Below are 18,697 nucleotides of genomic sequence, written 5' to 3'. Positions count from 1 at the left end.
CAGTGTCACAATGACGTATAAGTGTAATCCTATATAAGACAGTATGTTGAACAGTATTCCAATCATATCACGGCGTGTCAGCTTGATGTAGGAGGAAAGACCGAAGTGATGCAGGTCTCAGATGTTTGGTGAAACCCACGAGCACGGGTATGGTGCTGACAAAAAACAGGAACATAAACCGGGATTTAAACTAACGATCATAGGTTTCTGGCGTGCACCTTAGACGACTGGGCCACCCGTGCCCCTGTACAAGGTGAGGTGAAACGGGTCTTAACATCGCTGCTTGCATCGTTTGTCGCTGCTTGCAATAGCACGGACTAACTCGGCTTTATAATGTTAGCCCACTGAGATACCATGCCGCAGTTTAACAGGAATACCCCACTCAGACACATTAAACTGACTCCGAACGGACAGGATCTTGTTTTATCCCCTTAATGCCTAGCACCAGGCAAGGTAACAATAAGTACCGTTTGCATATTTTAAACGTATTTTGTTATGAGGCAGCTGAGCAAACCACCCTGGACAGACAAAAGTTTTCCAATGCCTCGGATCCTCCACCGGATATTTGTTTGTTGTTCAGCCATAAACCAGCGACATGACGCCGTTCTGTAAATAATCGAGTCTGGACCAGACGAACCAATGATTTATATTATAAATATAAAACGCAAAGCCAAAAAATAAGCAGTCTCGATTATTTGCCGATACAGATTCCATAGCGCATAAAAGGCAAACCAGCTTACAGCTGGGGACCTATTCTACAGCGTCGTACCAGAAAGCAAAACAGTCGGTGCAGTTCAAATCTTGTCTTGTAGTTCATGATCGTCGAAGTAAGGAAAATGCATGAGATATTTTGTGCATACTGTATCATGGTGGTTGGCTTCAGAAACGCACTCACAGAATATTACGCATTTCTTGTCACGTATATTTGTAACGATGCACCGTAAAGTAGATAGAAAACTCGTTAGTATAAGTAGGCAATTTTCATAAGCATTATGCGAAGTTGATGACCCATCATCGCCATAGATCTGTGTATGGGAACAGATGTTTGGATTGACTTAACCACGTGCATTATCCATATATCCGAAGTTCTGCGAAATTATGCTGTAATTTCTACTTGTAGAATAGCACTTGAGCCCTCATGCTTAGGCATGCCAACGTCTTTGTCTGTGAATAAGGAATGGTTCTGTGTGGAGGGGAAAAGTAATCTTGATGGGTTTTTTCATGATTTACACGACTGTGGGTCTATAACTAGCCATTTCCAAGTATTTTCATTTGGAGACGTTGAAAAAAGCGATAAGGTAGTTACGTTCGAAAAGGCATGGCATTTTCTCATGAATAATAAACAATTTTCTTAAATTACTTTCCTCTGAGTGAAACGTAAAAACTAAATTCACAAAAAAATATAGTGTAGCCAAGGCTTCACCATTATGCCATAGGCATTTAGAGATTGTTATCCTGGACATCAAATGAACCTAGGTGTCTTCCCATAATATAGCTATCAGTGAGAAGCTTTGGTATGAAGCTTAATTTCCTAGCTGCCATCCCTTGAGCGTTCAAAGTTTGTCCCATGCTCGTCGTAAAAGGTGTCCAAAATGAAAATCGGATGGTCAACACAACTGCCTGTGTTCAATCTGTGTTTGGGTATACGCGAGATAAATTAATTTGTGCGTCATGATGTCACTGCTGTGTGTCACGGTGCCCCGGCGACATTGGTAAACTTCTGCATAATCAGACATTGTCTTGTCTTATCTGTATTCTTTGGACAAGCGGTTTATGCCGCATTGAATCCGAGAACTTAGTGTGTTTAACTGCCGGGCGAAAGGAAGGCTACACTTGAAAATTGGACTTGACCAAAACATTTACTAGGCGGAAAACAGTCGCCGAAACAATGAAAACTTAACGTCCAAAACACACCTATGATACTCTTATCAAATACATCACCATTGAATAGCAATTTCTCGTTTGCTTCGTTTTTAGCCACCATCAAACATTGGTGCATACTTTCGTTTGCCCGGCTGTTCGGAACATACGTTGCTGAGTTTACCACTTTTGTGAAAATCACGAGCGTGGGTTTAGTGGTGGCGAACCAATTTTCATAATCACGGTCACAACTAGTGACCCGCCAACAGGCTCGAACGGTGCGACGTTGGTAGCGACGTGATTGGTCATGGGTACTGTTCAGCGACGAGAGCAGGTTCAACTTATTCCATCCTGGTTTTCCGATGCGAATGTATCTATGGAGAAGTGAACGATTGGGCCTATGGCGTCAGGGTGTGGTAAGGAAGACACGTCTTGTTATTATCCATGGAAATTTGCAGCCAAACGTTATACGATGTCATTCTGCAGGCAGTTGTCCTTCTCTTTCTCAGGAGGCAGCCAGGCCCTACACTGTTCGAATAATCCAAGACTTCTCAATATCAGTAACGTACATGTGGTGCCCCTAGGGACCGTCCATTTGATATTGGTGTACGACACGCAATGGTTACTTTGGACCATTTCAATCCCAGGTCCCAGTTAGGGGTTATGTAAAAAATATCTACAATTACACAAAATGGTGTGAATATTGTAAAGACATCGTCTACATTTAGGGTATTGTCAGATTGACATCAATTTTCGTATCATGCGATATCTTAATTAGTTGTCATCATGCTAATGTATGTTTTCCCATGCCAATTCCCATGCTAATCTATGTTCTCCCTAATTCCCTGTAATGAAGCATCTGGCACTGAAAACGAAAACCTGAATTAGCATCTGAATTTGATTGTCTGATTGTCGTCGGAAACAATTTGTGAAACCTAGCAATATCTTTGGGTATAGATTTACAAATGTAACAGATCTCTAATGTATAAGGGTTTTAATGGTTTTGAGCAGTACGTATTACCTGTCAAAAATGCAATTAACTGTAATAAAAATAGCAGCAGTAACTTCTAAATCTAACTACATTGTTTACCTGATTAAATACATATGTCGTAGGGTCATATATATATTCGTATTTCCGTCACAAAACGTATTCTGACATCATTGATTTGTCTGGACCACCAGCAACCGAGTAGACAGCAGTACTTTCGGGTTCATATAATTTTCTTATCCATGCCAAATCAAATAACACAAATCCCAATCCAGCATGGTTGCGTACATAAAAGAAAAAATGACCGCACACATTAAAGGACCACGAAATTAAAGCAAACGAAATTCCATAACCATAAGGAGAATCTGCTAAAAGCAAAGTCCTTTGTACGATTCTGACTAAATCATAATGTTTATGAATCACTGTCAGTTTGTGATAATTCCTGGCATTCGCGAAATGGTGAGTGTATACCCTACCATCGGTGGCACCCATCATTATGCACATGCAAAGGCAAGCCAAGTGTGTTCACCCTAACAAACATGGAAACATTTTCATGATATAAACCAAAAGAGGGAATTGCATTGGACATACATGTAATATTGTTACTGGTGTATTAAATTTGGAAATGGCCTCCCCATGTCAACCATGAAACGTTTTGAAAACTTTTCTGAGGCTTTGAATTTTGTAACCCTGCTCGAACAACTTTTGAGCAAGATTTGTATGAAGCTCTTTGAAATCTTCGAAAAAAGAGCGTGCTCCCTTGTTCTTACAAGTTGGAAAATGTAGACACCAAAGGCTGGAGCTGCTGGAATATTGCTCGACTTAAACGGAAAGTTGACTATTGGACTATCCGTCTTGTCGCACACTATTGTGGATACTTTATTGCCACTCTGAATCTTTATGCACACATCTAAATATGAAACAGATGAGGCCGTTTGACTGGTCTCTTTTATCTCTAGTTCAGGAGGGTAAATCAGTTGAAGGGACTTAGCTCTTTGACAATATTCAACGATATCAGATCATCGATATATTTGCAGCTTCTTTGTTAAATTCCCGGTTTATATTTTGAAAATCCGAGAGACAAAACAAGTGAACATATTTTTTTTATTAAATTACACCCCTTTTTGATTAGATTACATCACTCGTAAAAAAATATAATTAACAGCAAGCAAACATTAAGGACTTAAAGCATTGGCGACCAAAAAATGCATATACACATGTAGTGATGGTAAAAGACACGATGACACATATTGAAATAAAACACTATAACCGTTTTCGTACATTATTAAAAGAAACGAGTACCAACACGTTATAAAAGCAAACCCATTGAAGACAATCAAACATACTGAAAGTAAAAATCGATTATACATAATATAAAGCAAACAGCAAAACAAAGTAAGCATCTTCAAGACCAAACCGATATGACACACTGAGCATTCAACGATTGATTTAAAATGTCTAATTATTTCGAAGTATGTTAAATTTCACACGTCTTATTAAGATTTGAACGTCTTAAAGACGTGATGCGGTCATGTAATGGAATAAATATGAAATAATCAGTATGATTTTGGGGTAATTCATTTAAATATGCATATTTATTACCGTTACAGCATACCTTACAACTAGAAGTTTAGCATGCGTTTTGTAAAAAAATAAGTCAACTTATGGCTTTCTTCGAAGAAACGGGATGTGAGCATCCATCATCAATTATCCGATTTGTGAAAAGGTGACCTGCCACGAGGAAACCTGCAGACCAAATTCATCAGCCACAAAAGAATTTGTTGGTCAATATGTCAGAAGAGGCAACTGTATGATACCCCATTGATCGCTGACATATGCATTTTCACAAATTAGTCATCATTCATAATATGTCAATATCTCGCCAAAGCGTCACCCGAGCCTTTTATTTTCACATCAGGGTGATTTATTTCATTTTAAAGCATGACAGAAGCAAAATCAGTTCGGAGAAAGGAAAGTATTATTTTTCTGACTATTGATCTGATGTTCGTTCCGTGCGCGTCAAAGTCTATCGAGAAGCAATCATACAATTGTCAGACTAAAGGGGCTGGAACGTGGATATAGAAGGAGAGAGAAATTGATCTTTACACACCAGAAAGCCATGTTGGTGCCTGTGTTAACACGCTGATTGAAATAACAATGATATAAAGGCAAGTTCATTAGAATGAGGTCTATATGTTGGGCGTGGCTTTATACCATACCACCAACGGTGAGAACATGGGACATTAATTTAATTAAATCTTTGCTAGTTAACGATTTATTGATAATCCCTGCTTTCAAATGAGGATAATTGCAATAAGATAACTTTTCTTAGTGTATGTTTCCATGCCAACAGGTAGAAATGTGTTTTAATGAGATAAGCTATAATTATTTTATTTACCAATCGGAATATAAATGGTTTTGAATCTATGCATTCATCAATAACTAAGGCTATATCAATCACTTAAATTTCAAATGTGAATTGAATTTAGATAAACCTTTTCGATATTATTCTAAGATTTATATTCAGTATCATAAACAAAACACCAGAGTTGTATCAAGGCGGGGACACCAGAAACGGGCTTCATACATGGTACCCATGTCGGGAATCGAACCCGGGTCTTCGGCGTAACGAGCGAACGCATTAACCACTAGGCTACCCGACCGCTAGGGTGAGATAAGTATAACGGCGCTTTGGACATTATTTCAGGGCGTGTCGACTAAAAGTGGAATGAAAACGAAGAGTGACGCAGGTAAAACCGAGGATCATAATCAGGGAGAACCCGCGGGCATCGGAGCCTTTCACTGTTAAAGGACACGACACTGCACAGAGGGAGAATTGTCATGACTTCTACGACCATCCCACCAAACACAAGACGATAGCTTACCTTCTTTCTAGGGTCCTGCAGCCCTTCCCTTGACTCGAGAGCCGGGATGTCCTTGAGCCATACCACGTGGACGATCCTGATATACGTGTAGAGAAGAACAAGAAGTGGGACAAAGTATTGCAGTACCATGATGGTGAGTGTGTAGGAGAATCTCTGAGTGTCGGACCATTCCTCCCTACATAGGTACAGAGTCTGGTTGGAGTCATTACTGGTACTGGCCACAACATGGGATGTCACAGCCGTGGGCAACGGCGTCAGAAATGCCAGCACCCAGCACACTACGATAACGTACAAGCACTTCCGCTTTCCAAGCCGCGGTCTGAAGGGGTACATTATTGCAATATACCGCTCCATGCTCATGGATAAAAGAGTATAAGCGTTTTGAAATACTACCACAGCTTGAAGATACGTCACAAGCGGACAAAAGGCATATCCGAAAGGCCAATGGTCCAAAAGAACATTTGCCACAAACGTGAATGGGATGCAAACTAGTGCCATGAGCATGTCACTGACAGCCAGGCTTGCTATAAAGAAATTGGTAACAGTCCTCATACGTCGTAGAACAAAAACGAGGTAACACACAGCTGTGTTTCCAACGACGGCGGTAACACACACCACACTGTACAGACAGATAAGGGTGGCTCGAGCACCGGTTTCCAATCCAGCAACAACTTCGTTAGAAACATTACCATTCATTCTCAAAGATCCATTTCCTAAGTTTTCCTCCATTTTCGAACCTGAAATCCTCACATTGTTAAAGTTGGAAACTCTTTACGATAAGCCTTGCCTCTGCTCTTTTACCTACAAAAATGTGGAATGCAAATGAAGCGGAATACGGAACCAGCGGTTACATATCAGTGACGGAGGCCGTTGTGCTACTTGTCGGCATGAGACTTAGCGTTCACTGGTGTCAATCAATATCAGCCTGTGTATTGTATCCAAATGAGCAGAGGCTCGTGTAGGCTGACTGAAGGATAAGGAGTCTCTCCTTAAGGTAATGTTAATTAAGTGAATGGGATGGGTTCATGTATGTAGCCCCACCTGGTGTGTATGCTTACGTACCATTTAATATTAGCCGTTTGAGAGTGCAGTGTCATATGGGTTATGTTAATATTGATTACTGATGTTAAATGACAGACACGTGGGGCCGTTTACCATTTATCATTTTCCTGTGCAGTTGCCGGTACGCCGAATCCGGTCGGTCATCGCGTACGTGATGACTGCATACTGGTTGTTACCCTGGACAATGTACATAAGAATTGTACAATGTCTGAAATGTTATTTATTTATTTATTTATTTATTTATTTATTTATTTATTTATTTATTTTATTATTATTATTATATATAATTCAAACCTTAAGAAATAAAGAAAAGAAAACAACGTCATTATCGGGATACAGATATAATTATAATTATAATTATAATTATTGAAATGGTTTTGTTGTTATTATTACAAATGTATACACCAGGAACAGATTAGTTATTTTATCAGTTCACAACACACAGTTCATCTCCGACACTGTCACCTAACTGGAACATAAAACAAAGTTAATTCAAAGGTGGTTGACATGACTAGTGTAGACTCACCTCCCGCCCTTTGCTTTACATCTGGCAAGGCACTTGTCTGTTCAGTTATTCAATTTGAAGTCTTTGAGTCGTTTCTCTGTAGCTACTCATGAAGGGACAATGCACTTGAAGCAATCACTTCAGCATCTCCCTCAACATCTTCGGATCAATTCAGGAAACCGACACTCAGACACAACAGATCACAAGAGAATTTCTTCATGTCTGTTTTAGATCTAGTTTTGTCAGCTAATTCCTGGGCTTTGTAGTTTAACATTTAAAGAATGCAAATGGAGTAGGCTTTCGCATAACGATTATTAATGCGTCCTTCTGGGTCGAGCATCATACTTCAGCCAAGAGAGAATTCGTATATTACAACGGCATTTAATTTACTGGAATGTAGTATGCGCGTTAATATTGCTTAGCGTAGCAGTGCTAATTTTAGCTAGGTAAGGGATCTTCTTGTTTTAAGCTCTTGAAGATAATATAACATCAATATTGTGGATATCAATATGTGTGCATTGCCAGGTTCTCCAAAACCGTATGATATAAATCAGCATTGTAGAATGAATGGAATGGTGTGTGGGGGGGTTTCAGCGTACTCGAGACGTAGAGAGAGTTTATTCCTGTGCAATCTGTGGTGTGCTGCTATTGTATTGATTGAAAAACGTTGTTAAATTGGATTGGATCATGAAAATCTTTAACTTTTCTTAGCGTATGAATATTTTTCTTGATCAGTGTTTTTTTTCAAATCCAAAACTTGAAAGAAAATGGGCGTGGTGAAATGATTACTGCATTTATTACATTTAATTTAACACTTTTTGTCATGATATCGAAGCATTCCACTGTGACATCATATAAAATTCCAGAGTAGCATCATGCCTGTCTCACTACTGTGAGAGTTCACGTAGAGAGAGAGTGGAAAATTATTGATTAACTTTGTATTTTACAATGTCGGTAAACAGTATGTGTTTTTTTCGGGTGTTATGGAGTATACGCTACATGGAAATTTCATTTGAAACCAACGTTACTCTCCAAAATGAGATACTTTTTAGATACGTTCCTATATAATACATGTACAATGTGTCAAATAAACAACATTATGAAATCATGTCATATATTTTTAAACAATTTTCCGCAAATGTTGGTAAGAACAAAGTTTTTATGTCATCAAATGTCAGAACTATTTATGAAATGCGGACATAGCAACGGTGACACAGGGTGAGGTGAGGTGAAATGGGGTTTAACGTCGCGTCCAAATGTATTGCAAGTGTATGCACGTGTGTGTGTGTATGTGTGTGTGTTCGTGTGTGTGTGTGTGTGTGTGCTCGTGTGTGTGGCTGCTTGTACTAGTCCTGACTAATGGCGATTTTATAGTGCTAGCCCACTGAGATTACATGCCGCAGTTTAACATAAATATCTCACTCAGACACAGTGACTCCGAGACGACCAGTATTTGTTTTAGCTCATTAATGCCGAGCGCCAGACAGGGTAAGAATAAGTAGCGTCTTTTCACGTCTTTTAGGGTGATTCAGCCAGGGACTGAACCCCAAACGTTCCACTCTCCTGCTCTATTTCTCGAGGGAAGGCTCTCTGAACGACCACAGCAATCGAGTTTAGTGACCGACCATTTGATGCTGTGTTGGGGAGCCTGGAATATTGTATGGAGATTTTTTATGCACAACCAGATACTTGTTTTAATGTAACTGTGAGCCTGGACATTCTTTTTAAGAAAACACCTTGTAACAATGTAACTTTTGTGGCTGACAATTTTTTTCCTTCTTTCAACAGTCTGAAGCCTAATTAGTTTTTTTCAAAACGATTCTGGGGCAGTGTTATTTTATTTTTTTTGGGGGGGGGGGGGGGGGGGGGGGGGGATTATGCAATACATTAAATGAGTCTGTCCGACACATTATCAGTGGATTCACAGCTTTGGCACAGTATCTTAAGCGACATGATGGAGTTACTCGATCCTTTATTACCGTCTTCGCCATGCTAGTGCTTTTGAAACAGGGTCCATCCATGGTACGACCCAGAATATGTAGAGGGCGTCATGGAAAATGATAAATGCAAAAATCTTTGGAATAGGCCCGTATACAGCCTCAGACCTATCCAGGCCAAAAAATCTGATCTTGCCCTTTTTGATAAATTCAATAAAATCATTTATGTCATTGAAAGTTCCTAGCCAGCGCTTTCTCGGAGAAGTCCAATTGGCTGCTTAGGCTACGTGTAGATGGGGCAAGGGCCCTGAGCTGGTGATAAGCCTAACAGCCTGACTGCCAGGATCACTCAAACCTTCTTTAGTGCATTTATTTATTTTAATCTGTAAATAAATGTAATTTGGTAATAGTTGTATGATAATAATGAATGACGTGGCGACATATTACAAGCGGTAGCTATAGTGAAGTATGACAGTAGATGCTATGACCGATTTTGACGGACGATAGGGGTTAAATGGGAAGTTTCAAATTTGACGTTTTTGGATCAGTAGTGCGTACTACCGCCACGATTTGTCAAACATTCATTCACTCGACGAGGGATACTGCGTATGAGTCGCCCAAAGGCAATTTGAGGGAGTCTGTCCCACTCTTCTTGCCGCGCCTGGCCAAGTCCAGCCAACGTTGGCAACGTGGTCGGCGCCCTATGCCGTGGACGCACACAACTTTTCTCCATCCTGTCCCAGAGTTCAATGGGTGAAAGATCTAGGCCTATTGCTGGTCATGGCATTCTATGGATGTTGTGCAGCTGGAGGTGCATGTCATGTTGGTGTGTTCCACCGCCAGCCTCTCACGTGGTTGTGTTTTTGCGATTTTTCACCAAATACCCGCAATACCTCATTCTTTCCACACAAATCAATCCCAATTCATGCAGCAATGACCAATTCATTTTGGTATTGATTTTGTATTGATGTCGGCAAAGTCTGTCAGATAAATACGATTTTACTACTTTTGCGTTACTTTTTTTGCAGAGTATATATATTTTTCAAAATTGACTGTCGTGTTATACGAACTTTATGCGGCGGTATCTAGTTGTAATAATTATAGAATAATATGCAATATCCATGCTCCTGGTGCCGGAGGTGACACGAAGGTAACGGAATAAAAAAGCCGAGTGAACCCAAGGGATGTAATTGTGTAACAATACCAATTAGCCCTAAATAAATCTAGAATGTTTTCGGTGGAGCTTACTTACGACAGACGGTATTACATACATATCAATCATTCGCTATTTGCCAGATAACAATCCCTAAGAGAGGATATGAAGTGCATGTCGTGTTTTGCCTGTATTCATCCCTCTGACCTGAGGCAGGAAAGTTCCAGTAAGTAATATACCCTCACCCACGTATATAATAAGCTATCGATTGCCTGGTTATTACATGAGCGTCGTAAATAAGGAAAGATGTCACTTGAAATTGTACCAATTTGTATAAGGAGGGGATGGGTGTGTACATAATGTGGATGTTTACCACCAAGATGTTTATGAAAACAGCATTGAAGGGATATATAAGGGGTATGTTTTGGTTTCATCAAGTACGCTAGATTCCTAATTGTAGGGAAATAATAAATGAAAATAATAAATATTTTTCTTGTAATTTGTGGATCGACAAAATGCATATAGATTATGACCAGAGGTTTGTTCATATCGAAATAACCCGTCATAGAATTGTGACAGTGGTCTATATTATTGCAATTCATTGCGCATAGTTGCGAACATCAGTTTTGCCAGGATCCGCTGTTTGTGGGTTTGAATCCAAACTCGCCCGGATTATGAATTTTGGTTTGTCTCTGCCATGCTGTGCTCCTCTTTTTTCCAAAATTGTAAACATCAGCGACTTGTGTCAGGATGTGCTGTTCTCCCACATCGAGCTGAAATGCGGTGATATAATTGGCGCTCTGTTCTACACCCTTTCATATACTCACTTAAGATGGGAAGCATAACGTAGTGGGATGAGGATTGTTGGTCCGCCTACTGGTCAAGACATTCGCTCATCAGCCTAAAGACCCGGGTTCGATTCCCAACATCGTTAAAATGAGTGAAGCCCTCACACACCAATAAGAATGTGAAAAAAATGTTAAACTTTAATCTTATGACAATAAATCAAATCGAATCTATGACATTTACACTTTTATACTATTCTTGTCCTAATAATGTCAATGGTTTTTAGCGATATCCCAGCTATATGACGGCGGTCTGTAAATAATGGACAAGAGGCCAGAGAATCAAGTGATTGACATCATGAGCATCAATCTACGCAATTGGGATACGATGACATGCATCAACCAAGTCAGCGATCCTGATCACCCGATTCCGTTTTTCGCTTAGTTTACGTCAAGTATGGGTTCCTGAAGACATATTCTTACGCGGATCTTCACGGGTTCCTACGTCAGTGCATGCACCCATCTTGGAGTCAGTTTGGCTGAGTGCACAGCATAATCTATATCCTCGAAACAATCCAGGAATTCCATCAAGCGGTGCTTTGATCTATCGTTTAGGTCAAACTGCCCAGATCACCAATCTACTATTGTGCATTGTATCAATACAATCGTTGATAACGTTTGACAATCCGTATAATCTCGTTGATTTCTCACGGCAATCCATACAATCTCGCAGATCGCGTTACGTTTAACTAGATCTAAATGAAATATCGTTATTCGTCAAGAGGGCGGTACATTTCCAGGAATGGTAAACGTCTTTTATGAGACTTGAGTTCATTTGAGGGACTGATTTAGAACGCCACATAATTACATTCCTAACACTGCTGAGTGCAATGTTGTTAAATAATGCGAAGACATGTCCCCAGCGCAACCATAAATGCAACTTTCAAATCCCCGAACCTGAATTAACGTGTGTGGTGTAATTTGAATGGCGATATATGTGTCCTTGGTAATTGATATGATCAAAAAGTGATCAAAACGTCATCGACTGGCAGGCGAATGTTGCTTGTAATCTATTATCAAAAGTAGTTAGGGGAATAATTTGCCGTTGAAAACTGCAAGTACTTCCAGGTTATGTGCAAGGTACATTGAGTTGCAATGATATAACAACGAATCACTATTTCTAATTGGATTTTCATACGACGAAAGGTATTCCCTAATGAACACCCAATACTCCTTCCTCGTGATCTGTGCCCTGATGTCACTATCAAATAATCACGTTTAATTGTAGTCGATACCGTTAGAAAATCTTGGTAACTACGATGATAACACTTTATCGTTGTTTGGAATATTATAATCCAGTAACTCCAACACTAATATACAACCGTAACGTTTCAAATATATAAAACATTCCTCCAAAGCTTTTGAAAAAAATCCAATCTGAGGTTTCAAATCATAATAATAACCTCTGATTAAAACAGTTTTTTGGAGGCTGCACCAACGCATTGACCAATGTAGGAACATGCTTCTCAATACCTGTAAGTAGGCGATTTGAAATAGTGCTATATTATTGTCTAGTTTCTAAAACACAGAAATACATGTACGTTTCATACAATATTCAAAGTATGTGCGGGCAGAGGGGTGAAATTGTTTGGGAAACTTGGTCGCTAGCTGTGACGTTATAATGAGCGTTGTATGGTGGTGTATGGTTTTGAATTAGACCTTGCAAGCTTCGCTTCATTTCCTTCCTAAATAAACTCAGTACAGGAATACATCCATCCTTGAGGTATCCAGTGTGTTACTTTTCCTTTATGATACATGCCCTGACCTAATCACCACCATAGCACCCGTGAAGATCCGGGGTAGAGGGCGACGATGCTTGTCGTAAGAGGCGACTGACGGGATATTGTGGTCAGGCTCGGTTGACTTAGTTGATGCATTTTAATCATATCCAAATTGCGAGGATCGATGCTCATGATGTCAATCACTGGATTGTCTGGTCAAGAAAACTTGAATATTGGATAGCTGGAATATTGTTGAGTGCGGCGTTATACAACAAACAATCAAACACTACTAAAGCTTCGTTTCGGAAGTGATAGATAGATAGATAGATAGATAGATAGATAGATAGATAGATAGATTTTCTTAATAGAATGAGGATTAGATAAGTCGATCCGTTATCTTACAGGACAATAATAGGAACGGGAAAAAGGGTGAGATGAGGATTGTTAGGCATGGTTTAGTACTGATAAATGTTCACCTTCTCTTATTTCTATAATAAGTATCGCCTCCGTGGTCTGGCGTTAGAGCGTCCGCGGAAGATTTGGGGTTCGAGATCGCACGCACGCACGCTAACACACGCACGCACGCACGCACGCACGCACGCACGCACGCACGCACGCACACGTCGCTATAAAATCTTGGACGCGACGTTAAACCCTATTTCACCTCACAGCACCTCACCTCAGATTCTGTATTAAGATAACAATGTCTTCAATTATGATTGAAGATGAATATATTTCTCACGCAACTTGCATGTCTCCATCTTATATCACTAAATGTATACGTTATACGTTAAGCTAAAATGTGTCGAAAAGTCTGACTTTAAAGGTTTTCAGGAAGCAACTTCATACAAATTGGCCTCCTTGGCCTCGTGGTAGAGCGTCCGCCCGGAGAGCGGAAGGTCCGGGGTTGGATCCCCGGCCGCGTCATCCAAAAGACGATAAAATATGGTACTTGTTGTTACCCTGTCTGGCGCTCGGCATTGAGGAGCTGGTCGGCTCGGAGTCAGCATACTGTGTCTGAGTGGGGTATTCATGTTAAACTGCGGCATGGTATCTCAGTGAGCTAGCACTATAAATCGGCATCAGTCCGAGCGAGTACAAGCAGCCACAAAAACACACACACGTACATGCATGTCGCTATATGCAATAATCTTGGACGCGACGTTAAACCCCATTTCACCCATTGAACATGAGCAAGTATTTGATCCAAACTGATTATATTAGGAGCCATAGATAAGGACAGTAAAAACATCTCGTAGAACTTGCTCAGAGTTAGATTTTCTCTTGTCAAATCGTCCTTTTTAACTATTTTTCACCATTAGTATGTACTTGAAAAGTAATCCACGGGGGTCACCGAACCTGGAGGTAATTTTGGAATAAATACACTGCAACTAATGCCTATTGAACTAAGTACGAAGCTCTATTAAGAGGCTTCCTCCTGGTTTCCTTCCTCTGATTGTGTATTAAATGACATACCTGCAATGATGAATAATTAAGTTACTCTTAACAATTCCATTAATGGTAATTAAGATCTCTAAGTGGTATTTAGAAGCTGTTGCATCCATGAAGACAGAGTTGATATGGATTTCAAGTGTCTTGCTTGATACAGATACCATGATCTGTACCGAAACGTTGCATTGAGAGCATAAAAAAGTTGAAATCCTTATGCCAAATCTGTGTTCATTACTAACAATGGAAAGCAAAAAAGTTTAAACGTCATAAAAAGAGTGCAGTTCCATCTCAGTGTTTTTGGAGAGAATTAGATAACGACTTCGTACGTAACCACTGTAAAGCAGTGATTGATGATGTGGACAAAAAAAGAGAGTTTCCCGTCTTTATTTTCATCCAGGCCGACATTGTGGCTTTTTACCCCTGGTTCAGATACTATGTTGTAATCGCCCAAAGGAACAAACAATTGTCGCACATGAGAGTTAATGGGTGTAGATAAGTGATTCTCGCAATCTGAACGTGGTACCGATTTCCTTCGTTTCCTGGTTGACCTATGAGATAAATCTCCCTGTATTTGAAACCGTCTAGAAGATCAATCTAGTATATTCGCACCAGACCGATTTGTTATGGACGCAACTTTGGCCAGATGAATTGCCCACCACGGCCACATGACAACCTCTATAGAGTCTCAATGTATACATCCATCAACGTCATCAACTGCGACGATTGCATCGCACACCTGCAGTTACCTTCAAGGCTTTTTAGACATATTTGCTTTACAGAGCGTCACAACATAACACTGCTTGTTGATTGTTATCCTAGATGTACAGACTAGGTTGCATTAATCATAGCTGTGTCCAATGAATAATCGTTGATCATGTCCTTTTTATTCTACTGCAAACACTACGTTTAGAGGACAGAGAACAGAGACCAGTGAAACACCATCATCTGTTTCATTGTTAGATCTGTGACTAACGTTCCAGGGTGATTGTATGTACAAGATACAAAACTGTATGACAAGAGTGATGTCTTTAACTTTCCATCAGTCAAACTTCCCTATAGGACGGGCAATATTCCAGCAGCTCCAGCCTTGGTGTCTACATTTCACAACTTCTGAAGTACGATTGAACATGCTCTTTACGAAGACTCTTTCTCAAAAGTTGTTTGATCAGTGATCACCATTCGAGACTTTTGTAAAACTTTCAAACAGTTGTATGATGGACACGTGGAGGACACTTCCACATTTAATTTGGGGCGTCAGAGACGAAGTGTATCAAATACAGTTCTCTTTTTTGACGTGTTCCTGTGTTGTTTTTTTAGGTGAGTAATTAACTTGCCTTTGCATGTGTTTGTGACGGGTGACATTGGGTAGGCAGGATACGCTCACCTTTCGCGAACAACTGGTATCATCACTATTAGTGATTCATAAACACATGCTCATGACATTGTCGGAATCGTACAGTGGAGATTTCTTAGGATTATGGTTGGTGTGTGTGGCTTTATTTTGATACAATACGTCATTTAAGAACAGTACATTGTCGGGATATAAAGCTAATACTTCGCATCGCATTGTTTTTGAGCCAAAGCTTTTCTATCCTGAAAATGAACTGTCACCTGTCGCGTAGTATGCATGAGGCAATGCCACGATCAAACGTAAAGGGAGTTTGTTCTCAAGAGCAAAATATTTATTTTTTTAAAATCATGTCAATGAAAAAAATACAAAAAAGCTCCTGTATATATACTTACTCTCTGCTTAAGCAGCTTATGTGAAGAGTTAATTATCTGTCAATGAAAAGTAATAGAAGTATTTTCATCACTTGCTCCGTTCCGACCAACATGACCTAATGTTTCATTAAATTTAATTAAATGGAATTTACGTATGTACATGCTGTACCCGAAAAGTGTAGAAGATGAATTTCACTTTATTGTCATGTGAAACTATTTATACGAATTAAGAACAATGTATATTTTCTGAAAAATATATAAACTATCCACCTGAACCTCTATTTAATGTAATGTCTACCATAACAAAACACTACTCCAGGATAGTGCCCTTCACGTTTACCATGCTCCGTCTGTTAAAACGAACCTGTACTGATACCTAAAATTTGTAAGGATTCTAATTTTGGCTTTGGGGCGTTAGGATAGCCAAGTGGTTTAAGCGTTCGCTCGTCACGCCGAAGACCCGGGTTCGATTCCCAAGATGGGTACAATGTGTGAATCCCATTTCTGGTGTCCCCCGTCGTGATATTGTTGGAATATTGCTAAAAAGCGGCGGAAAACCGTACTCACTCACTTACGTTTGGCTTTGGGGCGGTAGGATAGCCTAGTGGTTAAAACGTTCGCTCGTCACGCCGAAGACCCGGGTTCGATTCCCAAGATGGGTACAATGTGTGAAGCCCATTTCTGGTACCCCCGCCGTGATATTGTTCGAATATTGCTAAAAGCGGCGTAAAACCGTACTCACTCACTCACTCACGTTTGGCTTTGGGGCGGCTTGATAGCCTAAAGGTTAAAGCGTTCGCTCGTCACGCCGAAGGCCCGAATTCGATTCCCTATAGGGGTACAATTTGTGAAGCCCATTTCTGATATCTCCGCTGTGATATTGCTGTAATCTTTGATAAAAGCGGTTTAAAATCGGTTCAATCAATAAACGATTTTTTTGCTGAGACGGTCATTTTCGATTATGCTCTTGGTCCTGCGCTTTGAAAAGGCCAGGAATGGGAGAATTAAGGGGCAGCACACTGTGATTCAATGAAGATCTGTGTTTCCTACAGACTAACTCGATTTGTAATCAAACGCGCACTGGAAGGATCTAAATTTTTAATCTAGTTCCGTCAAATCTAGAGGTAACATCTCTCCACTGAAATCACGCTTATTAGCTTATCTCCACGTTACCATGACAAAATAGGTTGAGTCTAATGTTTGAGTAGGGTCTCGATTTAAATTAAAGCATGACCAACGATAAGAGCCTTCAAACGACTATGTTGCTGTATACACACAAACAAATATTTATACCACACCACGTTACCGATTATGGGCCTCAGACCTCGAGCGTTGTGAGAGGTTGGCCTGTTATCGGCCGAATGTCAAGTGGTATAACGGACTTCACCAGTCAAGATCAAGAAATGAAGCATTCCCTTTGGCCGAAAGCTTTCGGGTGCGGTACAATATAAGCAGAACAAAATATCAGTATCACTCGGGGTTCCAGGTCAGCCAAATTTCTCGGGGTACATGTGTTTTTTTGCGTCCCTGATTCGGTTTTATACCACCCGCCTCCGAGGGACGCATTAAACCACATGTACCCATAGTGATACTGCTACAACGAATTTATCTTACCGACATGTTTTATTATGACATTGTATAAGAATTAAAACTAATTCAAAATTGATCGAAAACAGCTGTTATGTTAAGCTGAGGTTAATTTGTATTATGTCACGTGACTTTCATTGAGACGGAAAAAGCGTGCGGACTTTTGCTTCGGAGCGGGGTATAAGGGATTTATTCCCACTACCAGAAATCCACCTGCTAATTGGAGCGAATGTTGCAGGGTTGAGTTCTAAACCATACGGTAATATTTTGACGTTACAAGGTTCTGCAGACTCTCTCGTGTTCCAGATATGTGGCATACAGCTCTTTACACCCTGTGTTCTGTCCGGATTATATACCTCCCATACTAAATATGGTAGCTGGGCGAGTGACAGTGACGTGTAAGCTGCTAGAGGTGAGGCTGTATGGGATTGAACCTCGCGTTATATAGCGACGCGCGCGCGGTGTGTGTGTCTGTCTATCTGTCTGTCCGTATGTGTCTGTGGCTGTATTTTGGCTGCTTGTATTAGTAAACTCAGATACAGTATACTGACTCCGTACCGACCAGTCCTTGTTTTCTCCCCGAAATGCTTAGCGCCAGGCATAGTAACAACAAGTACCATCTTTTAACGTATTTTTGTATAATGCGGTCGGGGATCGAACCATTGACCTTCCGCTCTCCAGGCAGACGGTATATCCACGTCCTCAAACAACAAGGTAACACATAAAGAACACGTGAACACCTCCAAAGATGTGTCGGGTCAAACGACACAAAACCATGTTCTTGGAATGCCCCTGAATACCTCCCAGCGCGAAGAAATGCCAGAATCGGTACTTATGTAAATATACAATTATCCCCGAGAGATGGAAATTAGGATTCATAACTTGACGACCTGGGTCCACTTCCGAAAAACATTACGAATGTCGTAAATAATTTAGGACATGGGTGCTAAGATTGCTTTGTGGAAAGGGCCCAAATGATG

The 18,697-nt window shown here is 40.3% G+C and overlaps 1 protein-coding gene across 2 annotated transcripts in view; it reads right to left on the bottom strand.

The window, feature by feature from the left end:
* Positions 1–6,642, bottom strand: part of LOC124134309 (RYamide receptor-like) — a 36,425-nt gene extending 29,783 nt beyond the window's left edge. For both annotated transcript variants that reach the window (XR_006861078.2, XM_046499057.2), the window contains exon 1: positions 5,734–6,642. Coding sequence is in view for 1 of the 2 variants with exons in the window: in XM_046499057.2 (XP_046355013.1) it covers positions 5,734–6,462 (729 nt within the window). In the remaining variant the exon portion in view is untranslated. The remainder of the gene's footprint in view (positions 1–5,733) is intronic.
* Positions 6,643–18,697: the final 12,055 nt, after the last annotated feature.

This window comes from Haliotis rufescens, unplaced genomic scaffold, assembly GCF_023055435.1.
Source record: "Haliotis rufescens isolate VD_foot unplaced genomic scaffold, xgHalRufe1.0.p SCAF_11, whole genome shotgun sequence".
NCBI lineage: Eukaryota > Metazoa > Mollusca > Gastropoda > Lepetellida > Haliotidae > Haliotis > Haliotis rufescens.
Note: the sequence above shows the minus strand (reverse complement) of the source record. Positions and strands in the feature narration are given on the sequence as shown.